Source organism: Hemitrygon akajei, chromosome 6, assembly GCF_048418815.1.
Source record: "Hemitrygon akajei chromosome 6, sHemAka1.3, whole genome shotgun sequence".
Taxonomy (NCBI): domain Eukaryota; kingdom Metazoa; phylum Chordata; class Chondrichthyes; order Myliobatiformes; family Dasyatidae; genus Hemitrygon; species Hemitrygon akajei.
This window is the reverse complement of record NC_133129.1, coordinates 35556481-35573892: the sequence shown is the minus strand read 5'-3', so window position 1 is coordinate 35573892 and position 17412 is coordinate 35556481. Positions and strand designations below refer to the sequence as shown.

The 17412-nt window shown below is 38.9% G+C and overlaps 1 protein-coding gene across 1 annotated transcript in view; it reads left to right on the top strand.

The window, feature by feature from the left end:
- Positions 1–17412, top strand: part of LOC140728947 (uncharacterized) — a 143177-nt gene that overhangs the window by 17220 nt on the left and 108545 nt on the right. Inside the window, exons 4-9 of the mRNA XM_073048077.1 lie at positions 1410–1496; positions 3230–3343; positions 3428–3505; positions 7540–7650; positions 12713–13304; positions 16370–16569. Coding sequence (XP_072904178.1) covers positions 1410–1496; positions 3230–3343; positions 3428–3505; positions 7540–7650; positions 12713–13304; positions 16370–16569 — 1182 coding nt within the window. The remainder of the gene's footprint in view (positions 1–1409; positions 1497–3229; positions 3344–3427; positions 3506–7539; positions 7651–12712; positions 13305–16369; positions 16570–17412) is intronic.

The window sequence follows — 17412 nt, the reverse complement described above, 5'->3', positions numbered from 1 at the left end:
GCCCCTCCTTTGGTAGAGACGTATCTTCACCCTGCCAGCCCAGGAATAAGTAATGATGTTATACTTGGAGAGGGTTCAGAGAGAGATCCTGGGAATAAAAGTGTTTGATGGCTCTGCACCTGTACTTGCTGGAGTTTAGAAGAATGAGGGATTGAGAATTAAAACCTATTGAATATTGGAAGGCCTAGATAGATTGGACAATGAGAGGATGTTTCCTATTGTGGAGGTGGCCAGAGGACACAGCCTCAAAATACATACATGTCCCTTTAGAACAGAGATGAGGGGGAATTCCTTTAGTGAGATGTGTTGAATCCTTGGAATTAATTGACAGCTGTGGAGGCTAAGTCATTGGGTATATTGAAAATAGGTTGAAATGTTCTTATTAATTAGGTTGTCAAAGGCTATGCTGAGAACACAGGAGAATGTGGTTGACAGAGATGTTAAACCAGCTGTAATAGAATGTTGGAGCAGACTGGATGGGCTGAATGGCCTGATTCTGTTCCTTCATCATTATTGACATAGTTATAGTTGTGTCTGGAAGAAGGGTAATTGGAAACAACAGAATCAGTAATCAAAAATTTTGAGTAGCCTAATTGGAAGATGAGGTGCTGGTCCACAGTCTTAATTTGAACTTGAGTAAGGAAGTTGTAGGAGGGCAAGAACTAAGAGTAGGAAGGGTGCATAACTCACTGATCTAGGTAGGCATCTAATTCATCTTTTGTAATCTCTACACAAACTAATGGTCTGCTCTTAGGCACAGGAAGGAGCTGATACAAATCATGAGGGTAGCAAGCAGTCCATGCTCCTCCAATCACCTGTAAAGAATGTCATCTCATATTAGCTATTACTGCCCTGGGGAAAAAGTCGCTGGCTGTCCACTCTATCAGTACCTCTTACTTATAAATCATTATGAAGTTGCCTGTCATCCTCGGAGGATGAGAACAGATTGGCTGGGATTTCTTTAAAGTTCAGATGAATGAGGGGTGATGTTGTTGAAACATAGGAAGTGGGGTGACCATGTAGATATCAGGAAGTGGCTGGAGCAAGTATATTAACAACATTTAAAAAGCATTTGGACTGGCACATCAATAGGAAAGTTTAGAAAGATATGAGCCAAACATAGGCAGATGGAACTATCTTAGAGGGGAGTCATGGTGGACATGGTCTAGTTAGGCCAAGGGACATGTGTCTATGCTGAACTGCAGCTCTAAGTATAAAACCTTTGAAAATAAAACCATGGACAAAGTGCAAATGGTTAAGCATATTTTATGAGATCAATTTCAAAATGATTTCTATAGGTCAATTTTCAATGAATGATGTTGCTTAACTTTAGCTAGAATTTTTTAGGTGAGTGATACAGAAGTAATGGTTGCTGCAAGACTAAAATTTATTCATATAACTATTTTCAGGAAAGCATTCAACTAAAAGAAGCCATAGTTTTCCCTGAAATTGGTAACAATTTACCAGGAATCTCATCCTCTCTTGTTTCACAGAAAGTAAGTTGGAATTAAATATCTGTTGTATTAGTTTGTTCATGTAGTAGAAAATAAATTTAATGCCTGCATGAAAGTATATTTGTTGTATTTTGCTGGTTTTTCTGTTTAAGTGGGCTTTTTCTTTTCCTGTTTATCTTCTGGTGCCAGTATTATCAATGGGAGGAATGGGCAAGTAAAAGCTATGATTAAATACTTGGAGTACCATCTCATTTAGGAACTTATAGATTTGTATTTTATGTCACTCTTCTCCAAGTTAAATGAGAGTACTAGAGGGAGATATTTCAGTAGATTTTGTTAGTAAGAGACAGAAGCTGAAAGAATTGGAGGCAATGTAGGCATAATAGATTATGGGAAAAATAATAGTGGGGTCTGATATTACACTCTGAGTCAGCACAGATTCAAAGGGCAACGCAATCTCTTAATATATTATAAAGAAGTATGACAATATGTAAATCAGCAACAATTCCTAGAAATTGATAATATCACGATTGTCTGCTGGTGAAAATGCGTGGAAGTTTCCACATGAAAAAATATATTCTTTTAAGAATCTTATAATTAATTATGTATATAAGCTATCTTATATAATTATATTTATTGTGTTTTTATTACTATTGTGTTCTTTAATGCATTGTGTTTATTTTGTGCTGTATCAGATCCAGAGTAACCATTATTTTGCTCTCATTTACACTTTTCTATTGGAAATAACATGAAACAATCTTGAATGAAAGCTAGATGTGCTGAGGTATTGGTCTTGGTTCTGGCTGGTGAGACTTGTAGATGAACACAAATGCATATGGGTAGGGCTCATGTTGAGGAATTGTGCAAGAATTATCAATGAAGCATGTGGAATGCAGTGCTAGATCCAGTTCTAGATAACTTAGCAACAAGTGTGAGGAACAGATAGACAGAAGGGCACTTAGGAGATGGAGACCACAATGTGATAAGGATTACAGTGAAAGTATTCAAAACAAAAGAAACTAGCAATAAACATATTGGATTGGAAAGAAGCTCACTGTAAGAATGTGAAATAACCCAAATTAATTGGTTGGGAGAGATGCCTGAAAATTAAATTCATATTTATGTTACAAATTGGTTCAACATTCCCATCAGTCCTATCTTGTATTTCTTTTAAATGCCAACTTCTGGGGCTCCAGATTCCTCAAGACTGAGATATAGTATTTGGTCAACTTTTGTAGTATGTGGAGCACAAAGCTACCTTCACCTAAAGCTGCTTGTTAAAATCTGAAACAAGAACATACTGTGTTGTGCTTTGTGTTGGAAGAGCAATGATGGTTTGGTGTCTGTTATTTTATGAAGTGGAACACCAAGAGGCAAATCAAGCCATTTGTAGATCATAAGCCTTTAACAGTAATCTGGGTACTGACTAGATTTGGCAGTATCCACACAATGAATTAAATGAAAATTTATACTTAAATGAGGTGATCCCAAAAGACAATTCCAATGGACAGTATGGGCAGAATAAAATGAAGGATGAAGACTTTCTGACTAGTTGTACAGATAGAAACCTAAGTGTAGCAAAGACTTATGGTGCTAATTTCAGGTCTCCTCATGCAGCAGAGGAATATTTTCGGAGCATGCATAATTAAGAACTAGTATGTTATAGTTCTTTGCTAATCTGCCCCATCTTCAAACACCAGGTGACTGAGTTTTGTGTAAGGTCTTTATAAGCCCATATGTCATTGTATTAATATAGTTATTTTGTTTCAATGGAGGTTGGCTCCAAACGTCGATCTCTCTCAGACAGCTTGCAGGAACTATTCTTTACTCCTCGGATTTTGGACTCTCAGAGAATTTCATCTCGAATCATTGATATTAAAGACAGCAAAGTAAGTTGATATAAAATACTTGAATAGCTGTATCTGCACATATTATTAGAAAGGCAATTTTCATTAGATGGCGTTTATTTTCAGGCAGCGGAATGTCATTGGAAAGTGCCTTACAGAAGGCTCAGTGATGATATAGACTCAAGAATTAAGACACATTTGAAGGTATTGTCTATTTACCAAATATTTATTCCTTTTAAACTTAGTAGTGAACTGTGTAAAAAAAAACTGCTGACTAACTGCTAAGCCAATTAAATAATTTGGCAAGTCATCTGTTTTACAAGTTCAAACAGATGAATTTAATTATCATTAGTACTTTAAAAGGAACATGGAATTTTATCAAATAGGTAAAAATCAGTTACTCACTTTCTAAAAACGTAAGGCTCTTATTTTTCTTTAGTTAATGCTTGATTTGCTGTATCCTGTGATCTGATTGTTTATCTCAACTAATGAAGTTAATCTTACCCATTTATCATTGAATCACTGTAATTTGCACTATAGTGGAAACCAATTTGCCTTATGCTTGCACTGACTTTCTATTAATGCCATCTATATCTAATTCTACTGTTCTGATCTCTTCCATAACTTTACATTTCATGAAGATTTTCTTTAAATAATCAATGTCTACAGCTTCAATGACAAAATACTCGATTAACTCTCTGTATTTGCAATTTCCCTTTTGTGCCAAGTGAAAGTTCATAAGTGTATGTCATCAATTTCTTCAATCATTCTACCAAAAATCTTTTACGATTTTAAGAATCCTGTGTAAAAAATCTCCAAATATTTTTATTTAAAAAGAAATAAACCCCATGGGCTAGAAAGTAGAATGCCACTCGTCAGTGGCAGACACAATTAGCCTCCTTTCAATTAGCCACTGTTTTATCCATGCTAGAATCTTTCCTGTAATACCATGGGCTCATAGCTTGTTAAGTAGCCTCATGTGTGGCACTTTATCAAAGGCCTTCTGAAAATCCAAGTATACAACATCAACTGATTCTCCTTTGTCTATCCTCCTTGTTATTTATTCAAGAATCCCAACTGATTTGTCGGGCAAGATTTTTCATTGAGGAAACCTTGCTGACTATGACCAATTTTACCGTGCGCCTCAAAAAACTCTGAGACCTCATAGTTAATAATTGACTCCAACATCTTCCCAACCATTATGGTCAGCTTAACTGGCCTATAGTTTTCTTTCTTCTGCCTCTCACCCTTCTTGAAGGGTGGACTAACATTTGCAATTTTGCTGTCTTCCAGAACCATTCAGAAATCTAGTGATTCTTGAAAGATCATTACTTATGCCTCCACAATCTCTTCAGCCAGCTCTTTCAGAACTCTGGGGTGTACACCATCTGGTCCAGGTGACCCATCTACCCTCAGACCTTTCAGTTTCCCAAGAACCTTCTGTCTAGTAACAGTAACTTCACACACTTCATGACCCTGACACCTGGAACTTCCACCATACTGCGAGTGTCTTCCATTGTGAATACTGATGTAAAATACTTAATCAGTTCATAGGCCATTTCCTTGTCCCCCCATTACTACCTCTTCAGCATCATTTTCCAATGGTCCGATAATCCACTTTGGCCTCTCTTTTACACTTGATGTATCTGAAGAAACTGATATATTGTGACAACACACACAAAATGCTGGTGGAACGCAGCAGGTCAAGCAGCATCTATAGGGAGAAGCGCTGTCGACGTCTCAGGCCAAGACCCTTTGTCAGGACTAACTGTAAGGAAAGATAGTGAGAGATTTGAAAGTAGGAGGGGGAGAGGAAAATGTGAAATGATAGGAGAAGACCGGAGGGGGTGGGGTGAAGCTGAGAGCCAGAAAGGTGATTGGATGGGGAGCAGCAATATATTGTGAAATTTGTTGTTTTGTGGCAGCAGTACAGTGTAATACATAAGAATTACTCCAGCTTACAATAAGAATATATTAAAAGACTGAATAAATAGTGCAAAAATGAGATGATATTCATATTATTGGACCATTCTGAAATCTGATGTTGGAGGGAAGATGCTATTCCCAAAACAATGAGTGTGCATCTTCAGGCTCCTGTACCTCCTTCCTGATGGTAGTAATGGAAAGAGGGCATAACCTGAAAGATGAGTGTCCTTTATGATTGATGCTGCCTTCTTGATGCTTCACCTTTTGAAGATTTTCTTGATGGTGGAGTGGCTAGTGCCCATGATGGAGCTGGCCCAATATGGCAGAAGACCAAAAGCTTAATTAGAGTAGGTTTTGTGAATGGCACAAGATGTAGAGAAGTTTACGGAGAAGATTCCAGAACTAAGCATGAGAGCTGATGGTGGAACAATTAGATTTGGGGTTCCTCTGAGAATGTAATTGGAGAAGCAGTGATGTTACAGAGGATTAAAGATGTTGAGGATTTTATTGGGATACAGAAGGACAAGACCATATAGAAGCTGATACAGAGCCCAACACCTAACTTGGGACCAACGATGATGCCCGCACTGCAGTCTGCATTGCTTTCAGACAGTGGCTAGTGGAAGGAATGGAATTGATGTGTTTGGGAAGAGGAAAGAAGATAATGCCTTCATTGTTCTCAATATTTAGATACAGAACATACTTGCACATCCAATAATCTATGTTGGGCAGATATTGTATTTTCCAATCCACTTCATTGATAATACACGGCATGGCATAAATATAAATTGAAGGGCCAGAATGTCTATAGTAGTTCCAGTCCATCCTCCCCCTGCCTCATGATGCTACACAGGTCAGGCTGATGTGCTGATCTTCTAGCTGTGTTCTGATTTTGGGCCACATAAACCTCACCAGTGCAGTTCAATCTAGCTGATTTCCTGGAACTTCCACTCACTATCTGGCTTGTTGAATGTGCAACTGCTTAGACCTGACCAGGATCATTCAGTCTGCCCATTTGAAAAATGAGGAATGTCTGTAAGTTTCAAGTGTAAATATGTTTATTTTATTAGTCATGCTTGTATTAATAGTTTCAATTGTTAGTAAGTACTTTAAGTGATTTAAATCTTAGTTTTTAAATAGTATCATCGAGTCATAGAGCACTACAGCACAGAAGCAGGCCGTTCAGCTCATATAGTCCATGCAGAACTGTAATTCTGCTTAGTCCCAGTGAACTTCACCTGGTCTGTAGCCCTGCATATCCTTCCCATCACGTATCTATCCATTGGATCCACCTAGCCAAACCTCTGTTGAACATTGAAATCAAACTCACATCCACCACTTTCTTGCAGACTTGCTCCACCTTCTGTATAAAGAGGTTCCCTCATGTTCCCCTTAAATATTTCACCTTTCACTCTTAACCTGAGCTCCAGTTCTAGTCTCACTCAACCTCAGATATATAGCCTTTTTGCATTGACTGTCTAAACCTCTCACAATTTTGTATTCAGAGTTCTTTTTTGAACTGTACATATTGGCTGTTGGTAGTTTTGGGGTTAGATGTATTCAAAATCCTTAACATTCAGAAAAGCTTGAGGAGGGGGTCTGACTGCTGTCAGTTCAATTATCCAGCCATTTTGTTAGTGGTGCCTGGTTTGACTCACTCACACTGTGTTACGTGATGCAAACCCCGTAATCACGCATGGTCTTGCCAATTAGAATTGAGGTAGGATCTCCCAGCAAGTCAAGAGCAGAGGATTTACAAGTGTTAAGTCCTCTTTTGCCAATGTTCGATAATATAAAATTGTTCTGACTATAGGGTAATAATATTCAGGAATAGTTTCTCAGGCTAAGTATGAATATCAATATCCCATGTCTTATATCCCAGATCTTTGGGATTCAAAGCACAGTAATCTTTTTGTAGATTCTCCTCCAATAAAATCCCATCTGATAAATGCACAGTTTGCACAATTGTTCTGTGTCCTCCTTCCAATACTCTACATTGTACTGTTTATTTCTTGAGTTTGTCACTTTGCACATTGGTCTTATCAGTAACCTTCTACAATTGAGGTAGCTTAATTGAAAATGGATCACTAGAAGCTAGAGCTTACAAATGTTTGCCTAATTGCGGGCATTATAGTGGCACAGAACAAAGGAAGTATAATGATAGAGAAAAAGGAAGAATCATCAACATTTCAAAAAACATGTATATTTGAAGTGTAACTTTTAAAGCGTTATTTTAATTCGCTTATATGTTTCCTCATTTTATGAATTTGCTGCTGAAAACTCAACATGCCTATCTTCTACTTACTTTTTAGTTTCAACGACTTCAGAAGCAGATCAGTCAACGTAACAGAAGTGGCTCATCATCAAATGAGGACAAAGAAAGCCATTCGGGCAGTAACAGAAGTTCCCTGGACTTTGAACAGGTCGGACATGTAGGAATAAAGTTACCACCAATGTGTCCAGCCAATATAATCCTATTATTTGGGCTGGAAGGTGGAAGTGATTAAATAACAAGCAGGATTAGAATGAAACAAAAATTTTGAGGGGAGATGAAGCGTACATTTAGACATCAAAAGGGGAGAGAAAAATGATGTCAGTCAATAACAGTGGGTGTTGGAACTCACTGGCTGAAACCTCACGATACTTATACTTAAAGAGCCAATAAACTGCAAGACTAAGGACCAGGAGCTGGGAAGTAACATTAACCCTAATTCTGATTTTATTTTATTAAGCGATATAGTGCAGAGCAAGTCCTTCTGGCCTCTTGAGCTATGCTGCCCCAGCATCCCCACAGCCCAATTAATCCCAACCTAATCGCGGGACAACTTAGAATGATTCTAGGTTTCTAATGACTAATTAACCTACCCGGTTCATCTTTGTCTTGTGGGGTAAATCAGAGCACCCGCGGAAAATGTGCGTATTCCATGAGGAAGACGTACAGCGATTCCTTACAGATGGCCCCGGAACTGAACTCCGAACTCTGGAACATCCCAAGTTGTAATAGTGCCACACTAACTGCTACGCTACCATGGCACCCTAATGTTGTCCGAATAATAATTTTGACCAATATGGACACAGTAGTCCAAACATCATCCTTCCTTGCTGTAAAGTTCTGAAGGTGGGAATTATATAGATGGATACCCACCTGTCAGCATAGATTTCAGGGACCAAATGTCCTGCTTCCATGCTATATAATTTTATGGCACTGTAATTCATTCTTTTCATTTAGTTCTAATCTAGAAAGGCTTGTTCCTATTCTGTTCCCAGAATCTGTACAGACTCAGACCTGGTTACTCTTTGGTTGACAGCCATCTTAGACTTACCAGGTGTGATGGATGAGGAGGTTGGCAAGAATTGTCGATAATGGAAGGTGGTCTATGTCATCAAATGAGACAAAAGGTCATAGATACCTTGATCCTTTTTCCATGAGTAATTTATCACTTTCAATTTACTATAGTAACTTGCAAACAGTTAAATTAATTAGTTAATAAAATGAAAGCAAATAAAAGCTGAAATTCACAGGTGGTCAGACAGCGCCAATGGAGAAAGAAGGCAAGCTAACATTTCAGAATTGGGGAAAAAAGAGTTAAAGTGGGCTTTAAGTTACATAGATGGATGGAAAATTCAGGGGAGGTCTGTGATAGGGTGGAAAGAAACAGGGATTAAAACTTCAAATGGAGCAAGTGGTTCAAGGTGAATGAATGTGTTAATAGGTCAAAAGGCAAAGCAAAATAAAAATTATCTGTAGACAGTGTAAATGAAGGAAGCAGAAATGAGAAAAGGCAAGTTCTGCAGATACTGGAAATCCATAATAATTCTGATTTGTGTATCTGGACTCATTTGGATCTCTTCCAAATGCAGGCTTAACATAAAGTACCAAGACTTGGGTAAAAAAAAAAAAATGGGAACCAATGAAATAAAATAACCAAAGTACTTCAGTTGGTCTTTGCAACCTGATAGCAAAATGAATAGTAACTGCCAATGCACAGTCAAGTCCATGGATCCATAGATGGCATGATAGCATAGTGGTTAGCACAATACTTTACAGTTACAGGAGTTAAGGGTTCAATTCCTGCCGCTGCCTGTAAGGAGTTTGTACGTTCTCTCCATGACCATGTGGGTTTCCTCTAGGCACTCTGGTCTCCTCCCACACTCCAAACACATAGTGGTCGATTGGTTAGTTGTTCATTGTAAATTTTCCCATAATTCGGCTGGGGTTACATCAGGAGTTGCTGGCCAGGGTGGCTCAAAGGGCCAGAAGGGCCTATTATGCGCTGTATTTCAATAAATAAATATAATACTTTAACAATAAGGTTTCCTTTTCACACTTGAATTACCATTGCCATTTCTCTACTGGCCTCCATTGTAACTATGGTTCTATGGGAATTAAATGTTAGAACCATTTCTCAGGAAATTCCTACAATTCCCCAGTGAAGTTACTGGCCTCGGGAAATTACAAGAAAAATTAAAATCATGTTAGCCATTATAGCAACCATGTGCAAAGTGAGATACATTGCTTAGTAATTATCGTTGTATTTAATTGTAATCTGAATACTTAATCCACATCTTTGGCATTTATATATAACATAATAGAATTATTCTGACTGTGTAGTAATAATATACTGGAATAGTTTGACACAATGCATGGGTATCCTTATCTCATTGTGGCCCTTGCATTCAACCTTATTGTGAACCATGCACTTTATTTGTTTATCTGTACTGCACTTTCTCTGTACCTGCAAAACTATATTCTCCATTCTCTTTTCATTTTACCACATCAGTGTACATTTAGCATGTATGGCATAATCTTCCTGCATAGCACGCAAACAAAGCTTTCCACTCTTTCTCCGTATTTTTGACAATAAAGTCAATACTAATACCCATAATGGATCTTTGGGTTTTTAAATTTCACAAGAAATGCCGTTGATATTAAACCTGATTTTGATTCTGATTTATCTTTTTTAAGATTGTGCTCCAATAAAACCACAGCTGATAACCAAAAGAGGGGGAGGGGTGAAGCAAAGACTTCACCCTTCCCCTCTCCTGGTTTCACCTATCATCTACTACCTTGTATTTCTGCCTCCCCTTACCCCACCTTCTTACTCTGACTTCTCATCTTTTTTCTCCAGTCCTGACAAAGGCTCTTGGCCTGAAATGTCAACTGTTTACTCTTTTCCATAGATCCTGCCTGGCCTGCTGAGTTCCTCCAGCATTTCGTGTGTGTTGCTTGGATTTCCAGCATCTGCAGATTTTCTCTTGTTTGTCACAGCTGATAACCGCACAGTCTCTTTTAGTTCTTATCTCTCACTTGAACCTCCAAATAAAGTGTTATCTATATTTTGTAGAAAATGAGATATATCTCTGTTGTAATAAATCGGATATGACCATTACAGGACCATAAGATTTAGGAACAGGAGCAGCTACTCAATTCTTTGAACCTATCCTGCCTCTCAATAAGTTAATGGCTGAATCCAACTTTCCTACCGTCCACTTTCCTTGTGACCCCTTGAGTACCAGTGACTCGGGTTCAATTCCTACCGCTGTCTGTAAGGAGTTTATACATTCTTCCCATGACCACTTGGGTTTCCTCCAGATGCCATGGCTTCCCACAGTCCAAAGAAGTACCAGCCAACAGGTTAATTGTTCATTGTAAATTGTCCTGTGATTAGGCAAGAGTTAAATCGGGGTTGCTTAGCAGCAAGGTTTGAAGGCCCAGAAGGGCCAACTCTGCTCTGTATCTTTAAAAAAAAATGGAAATCCACTTACTGATTTCCAATTCCAGAGACTCGACCTATTCTTAGTACCCTATTATTCTGAGATAATGCATCATCCTAGATGATCCCATGAGGGTTAACATTCTTCCAGCATTAACTCTGTCAGAATCTAAGAATTTTTTGTTTGAATAAGATCACTTCTCATCCTTCTAAACTCAAATTAGTACAGTATATTAAACCTGTTTAACCTTCCCTCTCAAACACTTTTGTTTTTAACTCCATATCTGCTATCATCTAAGTGAACCATTTCCAAAATGTACCCAATGTTTTTACATATTACAATATATAAGGGGACCAAAACTGTTCAGATGTGTTCTCTCTAGTGCCTTGTTCAGTTGCAGTCAGATTTCCTTACTTTTATATTCCAATCATGTTAAAACCAAAAATCATCCTTCCATTTGTCTTCCCTTTACCTGCTGTACTTGTACGCTAGCTTTCTGTTTCATGTACAAATTTGCTTTGTGCTGCTGCTTTCTACCATCTTTCTCTATTTAAATAATTATCTGTTTATAACCTTCTTTCAAAATGACCGAGTCACATTTTCTCATTTTATGAACATTTTTTCTCATCTACCTTTTTGTCATGCACTAATTTTGCCATGGTACATTCACTATTCTTCATTCTATGTTCCTTGCTCTCTCATCTAAAACCTCTGCCCTTGACATTCAAACTCTAGCACTCAGAAAAATATTGTGACAAATCACTTTATCTCTTCCCCTCATGATATTATATATCTCTGTAAGGTTACTCCTCAACCTTCTATGCTCCAGGGAAGGAAGTCCCAGCCTATCTAGCTTCTCCCTGTAACTCAAGCCCTTTGGTCCAGGTAACAACGTTGTAAATCTTTTATGCGACTTTTCCAACTTTTTGACACCTTTGCTATACCTAAGAAACCCAGAACTGCACACAATACTCCCAAGTGTGGTCTCACCTACAGTGTGTACTATTGTACCATAGCATGCCATCTCTTATATTCAGTGACCTGATTGATGAAGCCAATTCCAATTCCATCTTCATCACCCTGTCTACCCTGCCTTCACTTTCATGGAACTATGTAACTGTAGTATCTCTGTTCTGTAACTTGTTGGGGCCCTTCCATTTACTGTGTAATTCCTGCATAGATTTAACTTAACAAACTGCAACACCTCACACATATTCCATTATTTGGCCTGCTTCCTCAAAGATTTCCAATAAATTTATCAGACCTGATTTCCCCTGACTGTGCTAAACGGCACAGTGATTAGTGCTTCGCTTTACAGTGCAAGTGATCATAACCTGGGGTTCAATTCCTGCCATTCTCTGGAAGGAGTTTGTAAGTTCTCTCCATGACTGTGTGGGTTTCCTTAAGGTGCTCAGCTTTCCTTCTACTTTCCAAAGACTTACATTAGGATTAGTGAGTCGTGGGCATCCCATGTTGGCGCCAGAGGCATGGAGGCACTTGCTGCCCAGTGCAATCCTCACAAATGATGCATTTCACTATGTTTCAATGTAAAAATGACAGGTAAAGATAAGCTTTAACCTTTAGGTCAGATTGTTGCTCCACAAATATTCTGTTATTACCATCTCAATGATCAATTCTAAAAATGTTCCAGATTCCAATATCTGTCTCTTGTGTATCCATTCCACTTATTTGATCCCTTATTGGTTGAACTATTCCACCTGTTTTAGTGTGATTGCTCATCAGTATAACTATTCCAATTTTGTTTTACAGTGCAGTAATATTTCCGTATTTGAACCTGACATCTGCCTATCACCTCGGCTCCAGGATAATCCAACAGATGATTGTGAGAGTATATTGTCCGCAAGTCTGGTAAACAAATTAGTACAAGGAGAAGAACCAAAACTGAAAGAAGAAGTGAGTCAGGAAGATAACTGTAAGACATTGGCACCCTCAGCTCCGGCTGATTGTCAAGGAAAAAGCTTAGCATCAGTTTTCAGTAGTAATGTGGAGAATGACCAGGGCTTTGAAACACAGCCAACAGGAATTTCAAGCTCTGATGGGTCAAGATGTTCAGGGACCAGACAGTCAGGATGTTCTCAGGCCATTGAAAGCACATCCATACCAGACTGTCCAAACCAAAGTCTAGCAATGCCTGAACTAAAACATAAAGGAGAAACCACTAAGAACATTTTAAGCTGGGAATGTACGGGAGACTCCAACAGCATTTGGGACCCAAAAGCCCAAGAAGACCACCATCCAGCAGATCTCGATCCTGTAAATGAAATAATGAAAGGAAACATCAATCTTGCCTACTCACCCAAGAAGAAAAAATTAATGATTTACATTTGTGGTGGTTACAAAGGTAATTGTGTCTGACATTTTGACTTTGCAGTAATGTATGTATGATGAATGATGGAGCTCAGCAGCCCAGCTACATCGCTTCCTATTTCAAATTCATTAAAGTGAAAGTGAATAAAAATAGGGATAGCTCCAAAACTGGCCTCACTTTACACTGTCAAAATGTTTCAAATTATGATGAGACAGATAATTAATATAATGAAGCTGGTCTTGTGGACATTTCATATTGTGCCAGTTTCCAAATGAATACCAGTTAAAGGCATTCTACTTGAATCGTCTTAGATCTCTTGGTATCAAATATATAAAATATGTGAGGCATAGACAGGGTAGGTGGGTTAAAGTCTTTTTCGTCAGGATGGAATTCTCTTACCTTAAAGCTCTTGCTCCTCTTATCTAAAACTATACCTACTAAATAAGTAGGGCATAGCTTAAGACATGAAGGTAAAGCTAAAAAGATTATGTGGCCAGTTGCTGTTTTTACACATGGAGTGGTAAGTACTTGGAATACATGATCAGGGGAGTTGGCAATAATTCAGAGGCATTTAGACAGGCCCACGATCAGGCAGGGAATTAGATGACGTGTGGTTTAAATTAGCATCATGATTGGCACAGACATCAGGGCCACAAAGTCTCTCCCTGTGCTGTATTGTTCTAACTTCTATCTACGTTTGGTATTGTAGTGCACTTTTGGAGATTTGTTCAAAAATGTGAGGAAAATAATCTATATTTCTTTAATCTAGTCATGGTGAGTACCAACGTTGTATAGGACAGAAGCAGGTCCTTGGGCCCGCCATGTCCATCCTGATTTTCTAATCTCATCCCATTTGCCTGTATTAGGACAAGACAGGTCTCTTTCCTATTTAGGTGTCCATTTAAATCCCTATTACACATAATGAATGTATCTGTCCACCATTTCCTCCGGCTGTGATCCAGATATCAATCACTCTCTGCTTTTAAAAAAAGTTACCTCTCAAATCCCTTTTAAAACTCCTTCCTCTCACTTTAAGCCTCTAGAGCATAATGCATTACAGCATGGTACCGTTCCCTCTTGTTTTCGATACTCTTACCATGAAGAAAAGAAATCTACCTGTCATAATCTTATATAATTATATTGTGTCACCTCTCACCTTGCCTTGCTCTAGAGCAGGGGTTTCCTTTTTATGCCATGTACCCCTACCATTAACTGAGGGGTTCATGGACCCCAGGTTGTGAACCCTCACTCTAGAGAAAACAAGCACAGCCTATCTAATCTCTCCCCCAAACTAAAGTCATCCAGTGAAGAAAATATCGTGGTGAATTAACTTTCCACTTTCTCCAGTGTAATGACCTGAACTGCACAAAACAGTTCAAATGTGCCCCATCCAGTGGCTTGTAAACATACTGCTTCAGTACATTAGTCCATAATTGCTTGTGATAGCCAGGTGAATTAATGTCCATGGAATGATAGAATTCTTACAGCACAGAATTAAGGTAGTTGGACTCTCTTTATTACTCTGTATTTTGTCCCATTCCAAGGTGGGAGGAGGGGAGGCAGAAACTCCCACAGGCAGCAATGTGATAAGTTAATTGTCTGTATTGTGAAAAGTCAATTGTCACTGAACTGATTCCACTGAGTAGTAGTCTCTCGAAGTCCGAGGAAGACGAATGTGTTGCGCAGTCAACGTCTGTGGGCACGCATATGACTTCTGAGGCCTGAGGCCGAAGTCCGAAGTGCAGATACGGTTGCAGATGGGGCAAGGAGCACTGCCTGTTGGGACAGGAGTGGACGCCTTCCTGTGTCTTTCTTGACTCGCCTTGAGGCGCTGCATGTGCCACTTGGCTTGGAAGTTGTTTGCTGCCTTGGAGCATAGATTGCGCCACTTGGACCGATCAGCAGCAGTGTGTTCGAGATCGCGGGGCTGGAGTTTGGCCCACTTAAGGTTTGACTTGAGGTTGTCCTTGTACCTCTTCCTTGGGCGACCTTGGGCACAGTTGCCCTGCTCTAGTTCTCCGTAGAACAACTGACGCGGCATTCTGGACTCATCCATGCGGATCACATGGCCGGTCCATCTGAGCTGAGCCTTCAAAATCTTGGCTTCAATGCTTGTGGAATTGGCTCGGTCCAGGACTGTCAGGTTGGAGATACGGTCTTGCCAGCGGATTTGCATGATTGATCGCAGAGCGCGATTGTGGAATTGTTCAAGTTGTTTGACGTGTCTGCGATACAGTGTCCAGGTTTCACAGCCATACAGAAGTGATGAGACCACAACAGCATTGTAAACCTTCAGTCTAATGGAGAGGCGAATATCTTTGTGCTGGGAAACTTTGACCCGGAGAAATCACGTCAAGGATCCAGAAAGCAAGCCAGGCACTCGGAAGGCTCCGGGTCAAAGTTCTGCAGCACAAAGACATTCTCCTCTCCATTAAACTGAAGGTTTATGATGCTGTTGTGGTCTCATCACTTCTGATTCCACTATCTATGGACCAACACACACAAAATGCTGGTAGAACGCAGCATTTCACCAGCATTTTGTGTGTGTTGATTGAATTTCCAGCAGATTTCCTCGTGTTTGCCACGATCTATGGACTCACGTTCAAGGACTCTACAACTCATGTTCTCAATATTTATTTATTTATTTATTTATTTATTATTAATATTTGATTTTGTTTTTGCCCTGTTCATGGTCTTTTGAACATTGGTTGTTGTCCATCTTAGTTTATGTATAGTTTTTCATTGATTCTTTTGTGTTTCTTTGTACTTACTGTGAATGCCTACAAGAAACTTAATCTCAGGGTAGTTTGGTGACATATGCATATTTCAATAATAAAATTACTCTGAATTTTGAAGTTTTGGAATGTAGCTTGAGGGCTGAATATGGCCTAGACAGATAACCAGTGGGCTCCCGTTTACCTATTCATATTAATGCGCATTAAATGCCTTTAAAAGATTAATGTATCAGTGCAACATTGCGGGCCAAATGGCCTCTCCACTGCTGTAATGTTCTATGTATCAATATAGAACTCCTTGATTTTTGTGAGTTTTTATGAAGTGGAACAGAATTTTAAAAAGACTTGGATTTGAAATTCCAGATACAGAGCATGAAAGAAATGCACTAATGAAGGGTGCTTATCCTCAACTATACACATACTGTAAAGAAAGAGGTTATGACATCGTGATGGTTGACCTCAGGTGGGGACTGAAGGATGGAATTAGTGACAACCATACAATGGCCCGTCTACATCTTGAAGTGCTTAAAGAATGCCAAAAATCAGAAGGTGTCAACTTCATTGTAAGTATTCTGTGTGCAACTTGTCACTCAGTGTATAATATTCTGTCAGAGTTTTCATGATTTATGCTTTCATCAGTGTACATGGATCTGATTTGTGCAATATCTGACTGGCATGTCCAAAGCTTAACATGTTGTTACTTTCTTATTGAGTTATTTTTTTTCAATTCAGTAACTTCCAGAACCATTGCATGAACAATGTAACATTGTGCATATAATGGAGTCCTGATGAAGGATCTTGGCCAAAACGTTGACTCGTTATTCTGTTCCATAGACGCTGCCTGTTTTCCTGAGTTCCACCAGCATTTTGTGTTGTGTTACTCTGGGCTTCCAGCATCTGCTGAATCTCTTTTGTTTACAATGCAGTATTATCTATCTGGTGGATGACCTCGTGTTCCCCATTGTCACTTAATGAAAATAGTGAGTTGTAACAAACTGATCTAAGACCAACAGCTAAGTGCAGTGAGCATTTGAGGACTCTACTGACATGTGTCCTATAGATTTCAATGCTGAGTTAAGAATGAACTGGAGGAAAGATGACAAAGTCTAAACATTAGGACTGGGTAGCCTGGCATACATAACGTGACTTCATTTTCATTGGATTTTTAACAGTTTTGCTTAATTTTCAGTAAATTTTTTCTTCATGTATTTTAAATTGTTAACATCTTTTTTTAACTGTTTATAAATATATCTAATTGTCAATGACGTGTAAGAGCAATTCAAAGACTTTTGACAGCAATGAGATGTCAATAAGCTAACAGGACAATTAGGGATAAGGTCAGGCCCTCAGTTACGGTCGCTTCTCACAGACTGCTCCTCTTCACAGGACAGCCAAGGCAATAAGGC